This window comes from Chrysochloris asiatica, unplaced genomic scaffold (assembly GCF_000296735.1).
Source record: "Chrysochloris asiatica unplaced genomic scaffold, ChrAsi1.0 scaffold00064, whole genome shotgun sequence".
Classification (NCBI taxonomy): Eukaryota; Metazoa; Chordata; class Mammalia; order Afrosoricida; family Chrysochloridae; genus Chrysochloris; species Chrysochloris asiatica.
The window spans coordinates 248834-264090 of NW_006408582.1; the positions used below are offsets into that span (position 1 = coordinate 248834).

The 15257-nt window shown below is 35.9% G+C and overlaps 1 protein-coding gene across 1 annotated transcript in view; it reads left to right on the forward strand.

Moving 5' to 3' along the window:
• Window positions 1-7576, forward strand: part of AGPAT5 (1-acylglycerol-3-phosphate O-acyltransferase 5) — a 130459-nt gene extending 122883 nt beyond the window's left edge. The window contains exons 7-8 of the mRNA XM_006864319.1: window positions 4738-4861; window positions 7234-7576. Coding sequence (XP_006864381.1) covers window positions 4738-4861; window positions 7234-7459 — 350 coding nt within the window. The 3' untranslated portion in view covers window positions 7460-7576. The remainder of the gene's footprint in view (window positions 1-4737; window positions 4862-7233) is intronic.
• Window positions 7577-15257: the final 7681 nt, after the last annotated feature.

Sequence of the window (15257 nt, forward strand, 5' to 3'; positions counted from 1 at the left end):
ACTTTCATGCTTTCTGACAAAATTTATAATTATTGAATTATGAGACACTTTTTGCTCATGTGTAAAGTATGTCCCAACTAAAATAGTTCTTGCAAATATAGATTGTTGTCATTAAGTGCTGTCGAGTTGGTTCTGACCCATAACGACCCTGAATAGGGTTTCCAGTGAGCAGCTGGTGAGCTTGAACCGCTGACCTTGTGGTTCAAACTGACTTTGCAGTCCAGCACATTAACCCACAGAGCCAGCATTCACAAGAGTTATATTGAATATTTAGGAAAGTATTTATGTCACATTTTTCTATCTTCAGATTAGAACTTCCCAGATGCTATTTAACATTTAGCTTTTTTCTAGTTTATCTGATGATACCCTGATAGTCTGTTTTAGGATGGATGATCTGGCTCCACCATTGACTTATCTGGCTTTGCTCCTCTTTGAGCCTTTTTTCTTCATCTGAACCAGGAGAAACTAATAATAATAGTGCATGACTATTCAGAATTGTGGGAGCTTGATGTCTCTATAGAATAAGAACAGGACTGCAAACCACAAGGTCAGTGGTTGGAGCCCACCAGCCTCTCTGCAGGAGAAAGATGAAGCATTCTGCTTCAGCAATCTTTTTTTTTTTTTTTTTAAGCCCTCTGAAACCTTATACAGGGTCGTTGTGAGTTGAAACTGACACCACAGCACACATCAACAATTCAGAATTGTAAAGACCAAATGAAAGTCTGTATATGAAAAGTATGTATTATAAAGACCAAGTAAGTTTGAGTTTCGGTTCTGACTAAGAGCATTGTGCATAACAGGTGAAGTAGTCCCATGTCTTTGCCATCCTTACAGCTGTTGCTATGTTTGACTATGTTTTAAGGAAGGGTGGGGATACTGATAGCGTCCTTATGAATTCCAAAGTCCATTTTTCACAGTGCAGATGCATATTCCCTTTTAAACTTGTGTCTTATCATGAGGCTTTATCTATTCTGGTGAAAATTTAAAGCCTCGAAAAATCCCTATAGGGCCGCTATGAGTTAGAACTAACTTAATGTCACTTGACAGCAACATGTTTTAAGCACTTTAGTTCACAGAAACTTTCATTTTGATATTTGAAATATAGTCTTTTACATTTTCCTAATTTTAACTATGCACAAAGTATGTCCAGAGCCATTTACTACTTATTTATGGCAGTGTCAATGTAGAATATAATCAAGTGAAGACAGGGAAGTTATTATCAGGGCCTGTGTGTTTAAGGGTGAAAATAGAAATAAGATGAGAATATGAAGCTAAAAATTAGCTAATACTTGTTGTTCAGTGCCATCGAGTAAGTTCTGACTCATAGGGGCACTGTATAGGATATCCAAGGAGTGGCTTGGTGAGTTTGATCCACCGACCTTGCAGTTCAAATCAGCCTTGTAATCTAGTGCTTATCCTACAGTGCTTATAGTATGTCCTTGGGACTGATCTAAGAACTCACCATATTCCTTATAACTACCTAATGAGGTTGAAACTATTGTTACCATCTCTCTTTCACAGACTTGGAAACTTAGGCAAAACTAGCTGTGTTCACCTCTGGCTCATAGCAATCACATATGTGTCAGAGTGGAACTGTGCTTCTTAGGGTGTTCAATGACTGATTTTTTTTTTTTTTTTGAAGTAGATCATTAAGCATTTCTTTCAAGGTGTCTCTGGGTGGACTCAAACAGCCACATTTTTGGTTAACACCAGCTGCATTAACCATTTGCACCACACAGGTTAGCATCTCTTCTCAGGGCAGCACAAGCTCAGGCTCTCTAGCTTCATAGTTCATGCTCTTATCCATGGCACACCTCTGTCTCAAGATGTATCCAAGCAATCCCTTACCTATTTAGATGAAAATAGAATTGAAAAACAAACTCTTTAATGTATTATCAACCTAATTTATCATCAAGCTAATTCTCTCCTAAAAGTTTATAGGATTATTTTAATAACCTAAGTGCTGCAGACTACTGCTTCTTGACATAAAACAAACAGAGCAGTTGTGTTCAGTTCTTAGCAAAAAGGATGTGTGAGGAGGTCAAAAAAATAGAGATTTGAGGCTAAGCTTTAAGTCTTTTTCAAACTGTAGAACACATGATTCACCATTTCTTAAGAAACATCTTGGAACATATTTTCAAGTTAAGATAAAAAGGATCTCAGCTTCCTACTGGTATGCCCACTTAGGGAATATAGGCTTCTTTTAAATGCCTTAGAAATATTTTCTTGTTGTTTAATTCACTTAAATATATCGATGTTCACACTTCTCCACAGAGGGACACCTCCAAAGAAAGTAATTTTCAGTCTCAAAATTCTCTTTCATTTTTGAATACTGTCCCTTGTGTAACTGAGGCTATAAAAGGACTGTTTTCTCTTCTTTTAAATGTAGCATGCCTTAAGAACAGTAATTCCTTGAAGGCTCATACTTATTCCACAGTAAGAACTTTGTTCCCTGTATCAACTGTAATGTGTTTTAAAAATGTCAAAGAGATGATGTGGAGAGATGGAGCGGCTGGGGACTCTAGACCCAGAGAGGGAGAGGGATTGTGTGCTGATGAGCAGGAGGCAGGCTTGCAGGGTATACCCTTTGGTTGGTTGATGATGCATGGAGGGGATTGTAGCCATGGCAGTGAAACAACATATGATAGGATGAATGTAAAACTAATGTTCTCCCATGTAAACTATCACATAATTCACAATAAAACATTTTTTTTAATGGCAAAGATAAGGAGGAGGAAGCAATAAAGATATAAGTGTGATTAGAAACCAAGACCTAAAAGAAAGGAAATAGCTCTCCTGAGTGTCTTATGGCTATGTAGCAGTGATATGTGTCAGGTTCAAGAACTAGTAAGTGAGGATTATTAAGTGCCTCTGTGTTTCCAGTTCTTCACTAGGCAGGAGGCACAGACAGGCTCCATCTCTGCTGCCTTCATGGAACTCACACTGTAGTGGGTAGATGAGTAGTAACAATGTGTGGCAAATGCTAAGATTGGGAGTGGGGGACTGACCATTTAAATGAAGATGATTGGTCTAGCAGTGGTCCACAATTTAGGATCCCTTCAGAGGGATAGATAAACAAGAGTAAGTAAAAAAGTATAGATATAGAGTTCCAGTTCATACATACATTGGTTTATTACAAACAGAATGTGTCTAAACATCGTTCTGTGATCAGCGGATGATTGCAGATAAGTTCTCTCAATAGTGCACTTGTCTAAGTCTTGGGTGGTATTCATGGTATGGTGCTATTCTGTCACTTCCAACTCACAGTGACCCTGTCCTTGTGTGGTGCTCTGGGTTAATGTGCTGGACTACAAGGTCATTTTGAACCACAAGTCGGTGGTTCAAGCTCACCAGCCACTCCCTGAAAACCCTATACAAAGTCTCTACGAGTTTGAACCTACTCGACGGCACTTCATAACAACAACAGTAGGATTTCTGGGGCTGTAGAGCAAAGATGGCAGCTTGAGGACTAAGGTGCACCTGACCCAAGCCAAGGTATTTTCAGTAACCTCATATGTGTGTTAAAGCTGGACAGTGAAAGTGCCATGGACTGCCAAAAGAACCAATAGATCTGTGTTGGAAGAAGTGCAGCCAGAGTGCTCCTTGGAGGCCAGGATGGCCAAACTTTGTCTCTCATACTTCGGACATATTGTCAGAAGGGACCAGTCACTGGAGGTCGAGGGTCAGAGAAAAAGAGGAAGATCTCCAGCGAGATGGATTGGCAAAGTGGCAGCATCAATGGGCTCAAGTGTGGCAACAATTGTGAGGTTGGCTCAGGACTGGGCAGTGTTTTGTTCTGTTGTGCATAGGGTCGTTATGAGTCGGTACTGACTCTATGGCACCTAACAACAACAAAATTATGTGAGCAGAAAACCTCATGTTTTTCTCCTTCAAGTCTTGTTAGAGTACCCTTAGAAAAATGGTCCAGTCAAAACAGTGACTTCTGAGGGGATCTGCTGAGCCAATGGAGTCAACTCAAAAGGTTATAGAGACTGTTCACTGGGGACTCCAAAAGGATAATTTGATAAATTTTATTGAAGGACACAGGAGGATCACGGGACTTACAGAGAAATTTTAAGAACATGGAAAACTGTATTGATGATAAAAACACCAGAAAAGCTGCGCCAAATAATTTTTTCTATCACAACAATGTACCTGCGCATTCTTCAAGGGTTATCCTATGAGAGTTTCATTGGGAAATCTTACCCCATCCACCTTACATCCCTGATCATGTTCCTTCAGATTTTTTTTCCCAAAACACAAAGAATATTGAAAAGGAGCATGATTTAAGTCCCTCCAGAGTGCCAAAACTGCTGTTTGGGCCTGGTGTACGTAGAAGAGCACAGAATCCATCAGGGAAGGGTTAGAGAGAAACACTGCCATATGGAATATACATTAACTACAGTAGCTTCACAATTTTTTATTCTTTAATAAAGGTTTCTGTGACTTTGTAGAAATACTTTTGGACTTATCCTCGTATACTTCCAGTCAAGTATAGTAGAGTCTGTCTTCCTATTCCTGGGTTGTCTTTGTTATTGTCATCATTGTTAAGTACTACTGAGTCAGTTCTAACACATAGTTTATAATCTATTTCTTTGTAACATTTTTTTTTTTTTTGCCAAGTAAAAAATCTGTTCCTTTTTATTTTACCTTTTTTGCCTTATTTTCATTTATAAATCCTTTTATAACCGAGAGTTCTTAAAAGTCTAAGAAATTGAATACTTTTGTTCTTGTTAGAATTTCTCTGCAAAGAATGTCCAAAAATTCATATTCACATTGATCGAATAGACAAAAAAGATGTCCCGGAAGAACAAGCATATATGAGAAGATGGCTTCATGAACGTTTTGAAATTAAAGATAAGTGAGTAACAACAGTTCCAGCACTTCAAAACTTTTGGTTCCACTATATTTCACTGTAGTAAACAGTTGGAAGTAACTTAGATATTTTTATTATCTTAACATTTTTTATGAACCCAAATCATTTCTTATGTCATGCATAATCTATTCATACTTTAAGCTTCAATTTTTACTTCACCGTAAAAGAACCTCTCTATTTTCATTTATAGTCATTTCATAGATTTATGCTTTATGGTAAAATAGAAAAATTGGCAAAACAAAAAAACCCTTCCTTTGTTAGATGCTCAGAATCTGGCTTTGCAGGCCATATAATGTGTTCTTGGGTAAGGATCAGCCATCATGCCAAAGGGAGTGGGAAAAAACAAGGCTGTGGAAATAGAGGATTTTGTCCAATGTATATATTTGCTTTATTTTTTGGAGGAGGAAGGGGCAATTGAATTTTTTACTTTAAAAAAAGTTTTTTTTTGGTACTAGTATTTTTTAGCTTAAACGTATTCTGGGCTGACCTGTTTGTCTATGCTAATAATATCAATTTTGAACAAACAATATTGAGCTTTGCTGAAAGTTACCAGCCAATAAATTAATAAGTTGTGAGCATATTCAAATAACTCGTAAGTGAGGCATAATGTAAAGGGGTTAGCCTGACTGAGTTAGTGTCATGTGGCACTCATTCAATAGAAACCCTGGAAACACCAGATGACAGTAAGAGAGCATATTTGTATCTCTGATTAAATTCAAGATAAAATTAGAAAGTTTAGAATTTCTTCTCGTAGGGAAAACTAAAATGTGAGGCTCAGAAGTAGATGTATTTGAAGATTAAATTTTGTTACATAAGAATACTTTCTTGGATGAAACTTCAGGGTTGTATGATGTTTTTTTACTGTGAATTTTGCTATAGGTAGAAAGAAGTTTTATCATTTCTGATGCATTTCCTCCTGTTCTTTGAGAGATATATTTTAAACATCTTTAATTTTTATTCTTCGCTTTCAAAAGTTGAATCAATTGTTAAAGGATGTACAATTTAGTAAGCCATTTTGAAAAGTATTTTTTAATGTCAAAAAACAATTCCAAAATTTTATTTACATTGAGAAATATATCCAAATATTTTATTCACCTAATATGATCCTTCTCAGAAAACTATCATTGTTCTTTCTTTCCCTGTTTTATTGCAGTACTTTTTTATTAGCCCATTTTGACTAACTGACAAGTAAAAATTATTGAAAGTATCATCAATTGAAAATGAAATAAATTTTATGCTGATATATAAATAATTTCTTTTTATGTATAATTTCTACTTTTCATTAACTCTCAGTTGTACATGGTGTAATTTATTATACCAGTCTCTCAGGACTGTTTTGGCCATGGGAGCAAATTTAAAAGTAAGATCTATGTGTACTGACATGAAATTATAGTCTTCAGAAAAGACTAACCAATATTTTTAATAGCCAGTTTATCTTATTTTGTGCTTATATGTATTTAGGATGAGTCTGGACCTATTTTGACAGTGATTATCCTCTAAAGAATATGTATGATTTAGGAAACAATACAAGGGCTTTCCTTTTCTATACTTGCATGTTTGAGGGTTTTGTCTTGAGTATGTTCTGCTATTACAATATAGCATTTTTTAATGTTGTTGTTGTTGTTAAGAGCCATTGAGTTGGTTCCAGCTCATAGCAACCCTGTTTAAGGTTTCCAAGGAGCGGCTGATGGGTTTGAACCACTGACCTTTCAGTTAGTGGGAAAAAAGTTAACTATGACTTCTTTTTTAAATTTGCTTTTGCAGTTCCATGCAAATGAGAGCTTTTTGAGAAATCCATGTATGTTATAAAAACTGCTAATCTTTCCACTGATTTAGAATGGAAGCTGCAGCAAGGAGGATATAAGGATTGGGGAAAGTAGAAGAACTGAGTTGAGTTATTACTCAATCTTGAGTTAGGTCACTGAAAAATTATACACCTAAAGTTTAAAATCTCTCCATAAAATTACTTAAAGCCATCTGTTTTTAAATATTCCATGCCAGATAATTTGCGTATCTAATCAGAGAACATGAAATCTATTTCCAAAGTCTAGAGACTCCTGTTACATCAACTCTCTGATTGTGTCCTTATTCATATTTGTTTTGTGAAGACCTGTAGCTTCCACACTCCTGGTGTGGCACTATAGGATTAGCACTGGACTGTGAAGCACAAAGTTGGCAGTTCAAACCACCAGCTGCTCCAAGGTCTCTATGAGTCAGAATTAACTCAACAGCACTTAACAGCAACAACATAACTTCCCCAGCACAAAATAGGTAACCATTTACATATTTATTGAACTGAAATATTGAGATGGCTAAAACAGAAACCTTACATTTTATTTATTTTACTCTGGCCATAGGTTGCTTATAGAATTCTATGATTCACTGGATCCGGAAAGAAGAAACAGATTTCCTGGAAAAAGTGTTAATTCCAAACTAAGTCTTAAGAAGACTTTTCCATCATTATTGATCTTAAGTGGTTTGACTGTTAGTATGCTTATGACAGATGCTGGAAGGAAACTGTATGTAAAAACATGGGTATATGGAACCTTAATTGGCTGCTTATGGGTTAGTATTAAAACATAAAGAAGTAGTTATCTCCAATCAGTGGATGGGCTTCACTGTCTCTTTATGATAGCTGCACATGACATCAAATTGTTCATTGAATTTGCTAAGAAGTGTAAATAAAGCCTTGTTGATTGAGCATTGGATAAAATAGAATTTCTGTTTAAAGCCTATATGAAGTTGGTCTTGGGCAGACATACATGATTTTACAACTTTAGTTTTGACATTGTTGGAAAGGTAAAAGTTAAATGGAGTTTATGTTATATTTTTCATTTCCCATGAACTAATGTCAACTACAGAAGATTATTGGAACTGTTTAAGTTGTTATTGCTATGTTATTCAGCTGGTTGTATTTATGAATATTAATTTGAACAATATATATCACTGTAATTGTTATTTTCAACTTTTTACAACTCTGATCACAAAAGCATCTACTGTTGTACAACTATGTAATATTTTTCTTTTGCTTAGTTTCTCTAAATCAATCAAAGAAATTCTGATTAAGTATCAAGATGTTCAAGGAAAAAGGCATAAGAGAAAGTTGAAGTGGGGAGAAGCTCTGTTTAGCACCTGTTTTTACTGTATTACATTATTAGCTGATTTCACTTACTTTATATTGCAAAATAATTAACATTTCTAATATTTACTGAAACGTCTTGATTTGCACACCCTGTACGCTACACAAAAGAATGTATAATGTATGAGAATTAATTTTAAGTTAAAAATGTGGGCTGTGATCCAATGTAGCAGAACTTGAACTTGCCCAGGTAACAAATATTTTTAGCTAAGCCTTTAGTACTTTGCAACATCTGTGCCATAAGTATTTGAGAATATTAAGATTTCCTGTTTGTTTTTTTATTTTGTTTTGTTTTTTTAACATCAAAATAATCAGTGTAAACTTTTATTGGGCTCTCTGTCCAGAGAAATTTGAAGTAATAGAGGCCTTCAAATGTTCAAACTAGATTTACTAGCATGTGCCTTTTGCCTATTATTCTTTGATTTAGCAAAATATTTAACCAGAACTTGTTTTTAATGTTGTCATGGTAGACTTCTACTGCATTCTAGTCCTTTTCATTTGGATTAAAGTCATTGGTGCTATTCAATGGCTTGCACAGTAGACTTTCTAAGAAGAAATAACATAACCAACCAGTATTCTGTCTTAAAGTCAAACTCTTTAAACTCTTATAAGCAAGCTTCACCAGCTACTGCAAAGACATTTTGCATTTGTCTTATGTCAAGAAAGTCACCTTCCTCAAATAATTCAACAGACTTTATTCAACAAGACTGAATGAATTTGTTTATTTCCCATTACTTTTAATGGGGTTACTTGATTAACATGCATCACCTCAAAATGAGAGCTACAATCCGGAACCAAATTACACAGTTTTCATTCATGGAACAGTATATCCTGTGGAAGACAAGCTTTCTAAAAAATGTTATCTGCTCTATTTTATATTATAATTTAAACTTGTCTACTTGTCTTTTAAGATCACATTTCTGCTTACAACTAATGGATACTTGTTTCAAAGTTGTCGGTGACCCAGATAAAACACACCAGCTGAATGCTGATAAAATGAAAAGGGGGAGTTTTGTCTGTTTTATACTGCTTCTCCAAAGCCAGAGAGTAAGCTATTTCAATCAATACTCTTAAAGAATTGTGTGATGTGAATTGATGTGTATGTTCATATGTATACACACATTTTCACAGGATACAGTTGGTCTCATTATAAATGGGGGCATATGTAAAGCTTTTGAAAAGTTCTTTCGTGTTAAATTGTAATTTTCTCTTATTTGTGAAGTGAAATTTTGTTAACTAAAATTTTTAACAGTCCTAAAGTTAAAACCTATTTCTAACTAGATTAAGATAAGTTGAACTTGTATAACTTATTTTGAATATCATGGATATGCTCAAATTAAAAAGTGATGCCCTTGGAATTGTGTGAATTATAACTGATTAAGTATGCAAAGGGACCTGCATAAGATCACCTGTTTTGTTCTGACTATACTTACACTCCTCTCACAAAAAGTCTACAATATGTTAATTTTTTTTTTCCCCAATCAGGATGTTTGGAAAATTAGAAGCTTTTCCTCGACATGCGTTAATACTGCATTAAATTATTTTCTAAAATTAAAAGCCCTATGCTTTACTGTAATTCTGTTTCACATATCATTTAATCTTTTGTTTGTATTAGTATTGTTTATTTACAACTTAGTTGTTGACGTACTGTTTCTTTATAAGAATGCCATCAATATGCATGCTTTTATGTTTTTCAGGAAAAGGGTGTGTTTCCATGAAAGTTAAAATAAAATCTTTCACTCTCTCTGATGTCTGTGCTATTTAACATTTTGTGAACCAAAAATTCACCAATAGTCGCCTATTAAATAAAATAGGTGTCTTAACTGGCCCTGCATTCTGAATTTCTAAAGCCATATTATTTTCTTAGGTGTTGAGCAAGTTAATGTACTCGAAATTGTGAAGCAGCGATTTTACTTTCCTTATATAAACTTACATATTTAATTTATATTACAGGAATCCTGCTGTGGTGCTGTAGGATAGGCACTGGACTGCTAACTGCAAGGTTGGAAGTTCAAACCTGCTGACCTTTCTTCAGAAATCCTATAGAGGGTCACTATGAGTTGGAACTGACTCAATGGCACTTAAAAACAACAACATGTAATTTATAGGATGCATGGCAAGATTTAATTGCTTGACAGTTTTATAATCATAAAGGTAGCTGCCAGTGAACTTGTCAACTGTCTAAAATTAGCCAGACTTGGTGAGTAGGCATACCAGTCAGATTAAATATATGGGATAATTCCATTATCCTTTAATTCCATTTTTCCATGAACTTTTTTGAAGCCTCTTCATATTTAAGATGGAAAAATGCCTGTCAAAGTATTATATTCAATTCCAGGCATTTAGGAAAAAAACAAATTTTAACTGTAATACTGTTTGCTCTTGATGAAGTATCAGATTAAGAAGAATATTTTCTTGGCAATGTTAATACAGTTTAGATAACAGCCTGTGCTTAACAAATTGAAGTGGAATGGTGTTGCATTCATTGTCAAAAAGAACATATCCAGATCAGTCACGAAGTACAACGCTGTCTGATAGGATAATATCCATGTGCCTACAGGGAAGACCAGTTAATACCACTATTATTCAAATTTACACACCAACCATTAAAGCCAGTGAGGATGAAAGAGAAGAATTCTACCAACTTTTTCAATCTGAAATTGATCAAACATGCAATCAAGTATATTGACCATTACTGGTGATTGGGATGCAAAGGTTGGGAACAAAAAGAAAGGATGAGTAGTTGGAAAATAGGGCCTTGGTGATAGAAATGATGCTGGAGAATGCATGATAGAATTCTGAAAAATCAATGATTTGTTCATTTCAAATACCTTCTTTAGACAGCATAGGAGACGACTGTACACATGGACTTCACCACATGGAATACATAGAACTCAAATTGACTGCATCTGCGGAAACAGGCAATGGAAAACCCCATATTATCAGTGAAAACCAGGCCAGGAGCAGACTGTGGAACAGACCATCAATTACTCATATGCAAATTCAAACTGAAACTGAAGAAAATGAAAATAAGTCGACGAGAGCCAAAATATGACCTTGACTATATCCCACCTGAATTTAGAGATCATCTTAAGAATAGATTTGATACATTAAACACTTAAAACCAAAGAACAGAAGAGTTGTGGGATGACATCAAGAACATCAGATATGAAGAAAGCAAAAAGTCATTGAGAAGACAAGAAAGAAGGAAAAGGTCAAAATGGATGTCAGAAGAGACACTGAAACTTGCTCTCCAGCATAGAGATGCTAAAGCAAATGGAAGAAATAAGGAGGTCCAAGAGCTGAACAGAAAATTTCAAAGATCAGCTCAAGAAGATATGGCCAAATATTACATCAAAATGTGCAAAGATTTGGAATCAGAAAACCAAAAAGGAAGAACACACTCAGCATTTCTCAAGCTAGGGGAACTGAAGAAAAAATTCAAGGCTCGACTTTCATTATTGAAAAATTCTCTGGGAAAATTATTGAATGATGCAGAAAGCATCAAGAGAAGATGGAAGGAATACACAGAGTCACTGTACCAAAAGGAAACGGTTAATGTTCAACCATTTCAAGAGGTAGCATATGATCAAGAGCCAATGATCCTGAAGGAGGAAGTCCAAGGTGCATTGAAGGAATTGACAAAGAACAAGACTCCAGGAATTGATGGAATAAAAATTGAAATCTTTCAAGAAAGTGAGGCGGCACCGGAGATACTCAGTCATCTCTGCCAAGAAATTTGGAAGACAACTATCAGGCCGACTGATTGGAAGAGATCCATATTTGTGCCCATTCAAAAGAGATGTGACCCAACGGAATGCGGAAACCATGGGACAATCTCTTTGATATCCCATATAAGTAAAGTTTTACTAAAGGTAATACAGAAACGGCTGCAAGCATACATAGACAGAGAACTTTCAGAGGTTCAAGCCGGATTCAGAAGCGGTCATGGAACAAGGGATATCATTGTTGATGTCCGACAGATCTTATCTGAAAGCCGAGAATATCAGAAAGATATTTACCTGTGCTTTATTGACTACTCAAAAGACTTTCGATTGTGTGGATTATGACAAGCTATGGACAACATTGTGAAGTATGAGTCTTCTGGAACACTTAATTGTTCTCATGAAGAATCTGTACCTGGACCAAGAGGCAGTTGTTCGAACAGAACATATAAACACTGAATGGTTTAAAATTAAGAAATGTGTGCAACAAGGTTGTATTCTTTCACCATACTTGTTCAACCTGTTTGCTGAGCATATAATCTGAGAATCTGGGTTATATGAGGAAAAACGTGGCATCAGGATTGGAGGAAGACTCATTAATAACCTGCGATATGCAGGTAATGCAACCTGAAAGTGAAGAGGACTTAAAACATTTACTGATGAAGATCAAAGAACAGAGCCTTTGGTATGGATTAGATCTCAATGTAAAGAAAACAAAAGTCCTCACCAGCGTACCAATAGACATTCTTATCAATGGAGAAAGATTGAAGTTGTCAAGGACTTCATTCTTCTTGGATCAACTGTCAACACTCATGGAAGCAGCAGTCAGGAAATCAAATGATGTATTACATTAGGCAAATCTGCTGCCCAAGACCTTTTTAAAGTGTTGAAGAGCAGAGATGTCAGCTTGAGGACTAAGGTGAGGCACTGTGGGTTAATTCACTGGACTGCCAAGTCAGTTTGATTCGCAAGGTAAGCAGTTCAAGCTCACCAGCCAGTTCTCAGAAACACTATACAGGGTCTCTTTGGGTCAGAACCTGGTCGATGGCACTTAACAACAAAATATAAATATATTTTAACTGTCAACTATTAACTACAAAATATTTGATGTTTTTATGCTTTCATTTTTATTTTTAAGTGCCACTGAGTTGGTTCTGACTCATAAGTATAGGAGTCCTGATGTGACTCTTTAGGATAAGCACTGGACTATTAGCCGAAAGGAAGGTATTTCAAACTCATCAACTGCTCATCGGAAACCCTATACAAGGCCACTATGAATTGGAAGTGATTTGATGGCACTTGTAGTGGTTACGAATCGGGCTGAACACCTCAGGGTCAGCAGTTCGAAACTACCAGCTGTTCCGCTTGAGAAAGATGAGACTTTCTGCTCCCATAAAGATTTATAGCCTCAGAAACCCTGTACAGGGTGGCTATGAGTTGGAACTGACTCCATGACACATGACAACAACATCAGCAATAACATAGGGTTTCTGAGGAGCCCCTGACAGGTTTGAACCCCTGACCTGTGGTTAGCAGTCCAGTTCTTACCCTACAGCACCATACCATATCTCCTTAATGTATATTGAATGCTCATTATGCCATCATTGTGTTAAGCATCCTATGGACATTCTCTCACTTATCCTCGTAAGAAACACATGCCACAATCTAGTTGAGCTGTTGAGAGTAATGACTTTATGAAAACTGCCAGGTTTTAAATCCTCATTTTACCTAATTAGCAATTTGACTTTATTATTGTTGTCAAGTGTGGTCAAGTCAGGTCCTGCTCACAGCGACCCTGCATAGGGTTTACAAAGAGCAGCTGGTGAGTTTGAACCACTAACCTTACTGTTCAAACTGATCTTGCGGCCCAGTGCATTATCCTGTAGCTCCACACCTGTAAAATGGAAATAATGTGTTTACTTCAAAACTTGTTGAGGGTTAAGTGGGTTGTATATTAAGAATTTAGTGAATATTAAATGCCGTCAAGTTGGCTTCAATTCAGTGAGACACTATATCTTTACAGGGGCAGAAAGCCTAACTTTTCTTCTGCAGAGTAGCTGCTGGGCTCAAACTGCTGACCTTGTGATTTACAATCCAGTATGTATTTTACAGAACTGCCACCTTACACTTCTATTCCCAGTGTTTCAGATGAGGAAATTGAGTTTCATAGAGTTTGAGTAAAATACAGAAGGTCACACAACTATTGCTTTAGAAGAGAAATGGATTATCATTTTCTCTGTTAAACCAAGTAGTGATGTAGAATTTTAACTATGTGCCTTTAAAAGTGGATTGTCATCATTATAAAACCAACCAAACGAATTGTCATTGAGTCAGTTCCAACTCATTTAATAATAAATTATAGCTTTTGTTTAAAAAGTAAATGAAGCAATATGGAGATTGCAAAAGGAAAGATGTTATCACCTATAAGAAAAATCTCAGGTCTCTCCAATCATTCTAGGTTGGTCCTTAGGCTAAGGATTCCTGTTCATTCATGTTAGTAGCATTGAGTGCTTCTCATTAGGCAAAAGGGAACATGCTTTGCAGAGTCAAACAGCTTTCTTTATATCCATTTTCCCTACATTCAAAAAGTAATGTTTGAAATTATCCTGGTTAAGGTAAATACCAGACTATAAAATAATCTAGTCTGTGCCGTATCATCACATGTATCTATACTTGGGCAAATTTCTTTACCTGTTTAAGCCTTTATGATAGATGAGAATATTTAACTACTTCATAAAGTTTTGTTGTTGTTAAGTGCCATTGAGTCAGTTCTGATTCATAGCCACCCTTTATAGAGTTTCTGAGGAGCAGCTAGTGGTTTAGCAGTTGAGTGCTTATAGCACCACACCTGGACCCCCAAATAAAGATAATAGATGTAAAAATGCATTATCATATAAAGTTCAGTAATAATGCAAGCACATTCTAAATCATTTCAACTTCACTTGCTATCTGTAGTATGTGACTTACAAGTAATTTCCCATTATTTTTAGATGCATTTTGGAACTCAAACATGATTGCAAAGCATATGAGGAGGCTTCAAAACATTCATGGAAAAAAATGAATTAAAAGATAATAGATTTTTTCTGTGAACATTTTGAAGCCCCTTCATATTTATTATTAACTCTGTTCCCAGTTAATTCAGGATCATATTTATATTGTGTCCTATTCTATCCAAACATGCTTGCATTACTTTTTATTTGGGTCACAGGTCAGTCTCGTAGTAATTTTACTAACAACCTGTTTTCATTTGTCTATCACCACCTTCATTCTTTCTCTCACCTACACCACCCACCTTTTATATGGTCTTCTAATTTATTGCAAAGAACATGGCAGGAAAAATTGTCTTCTTTCCATCAGCTATCCTCACCTTAGCGTAGTGGTCATGAATCGGGCTGCGAACCTCAGGGACAGCAGTTTGAAACCGCCAGCTGTTCTGTGGGAGAAAGATGAGGCTTTCTGCTCCCGTAAACATTACAGCCTAGCAAACCTTGTAAAGGGTCGCTATGAGTCGGAACCG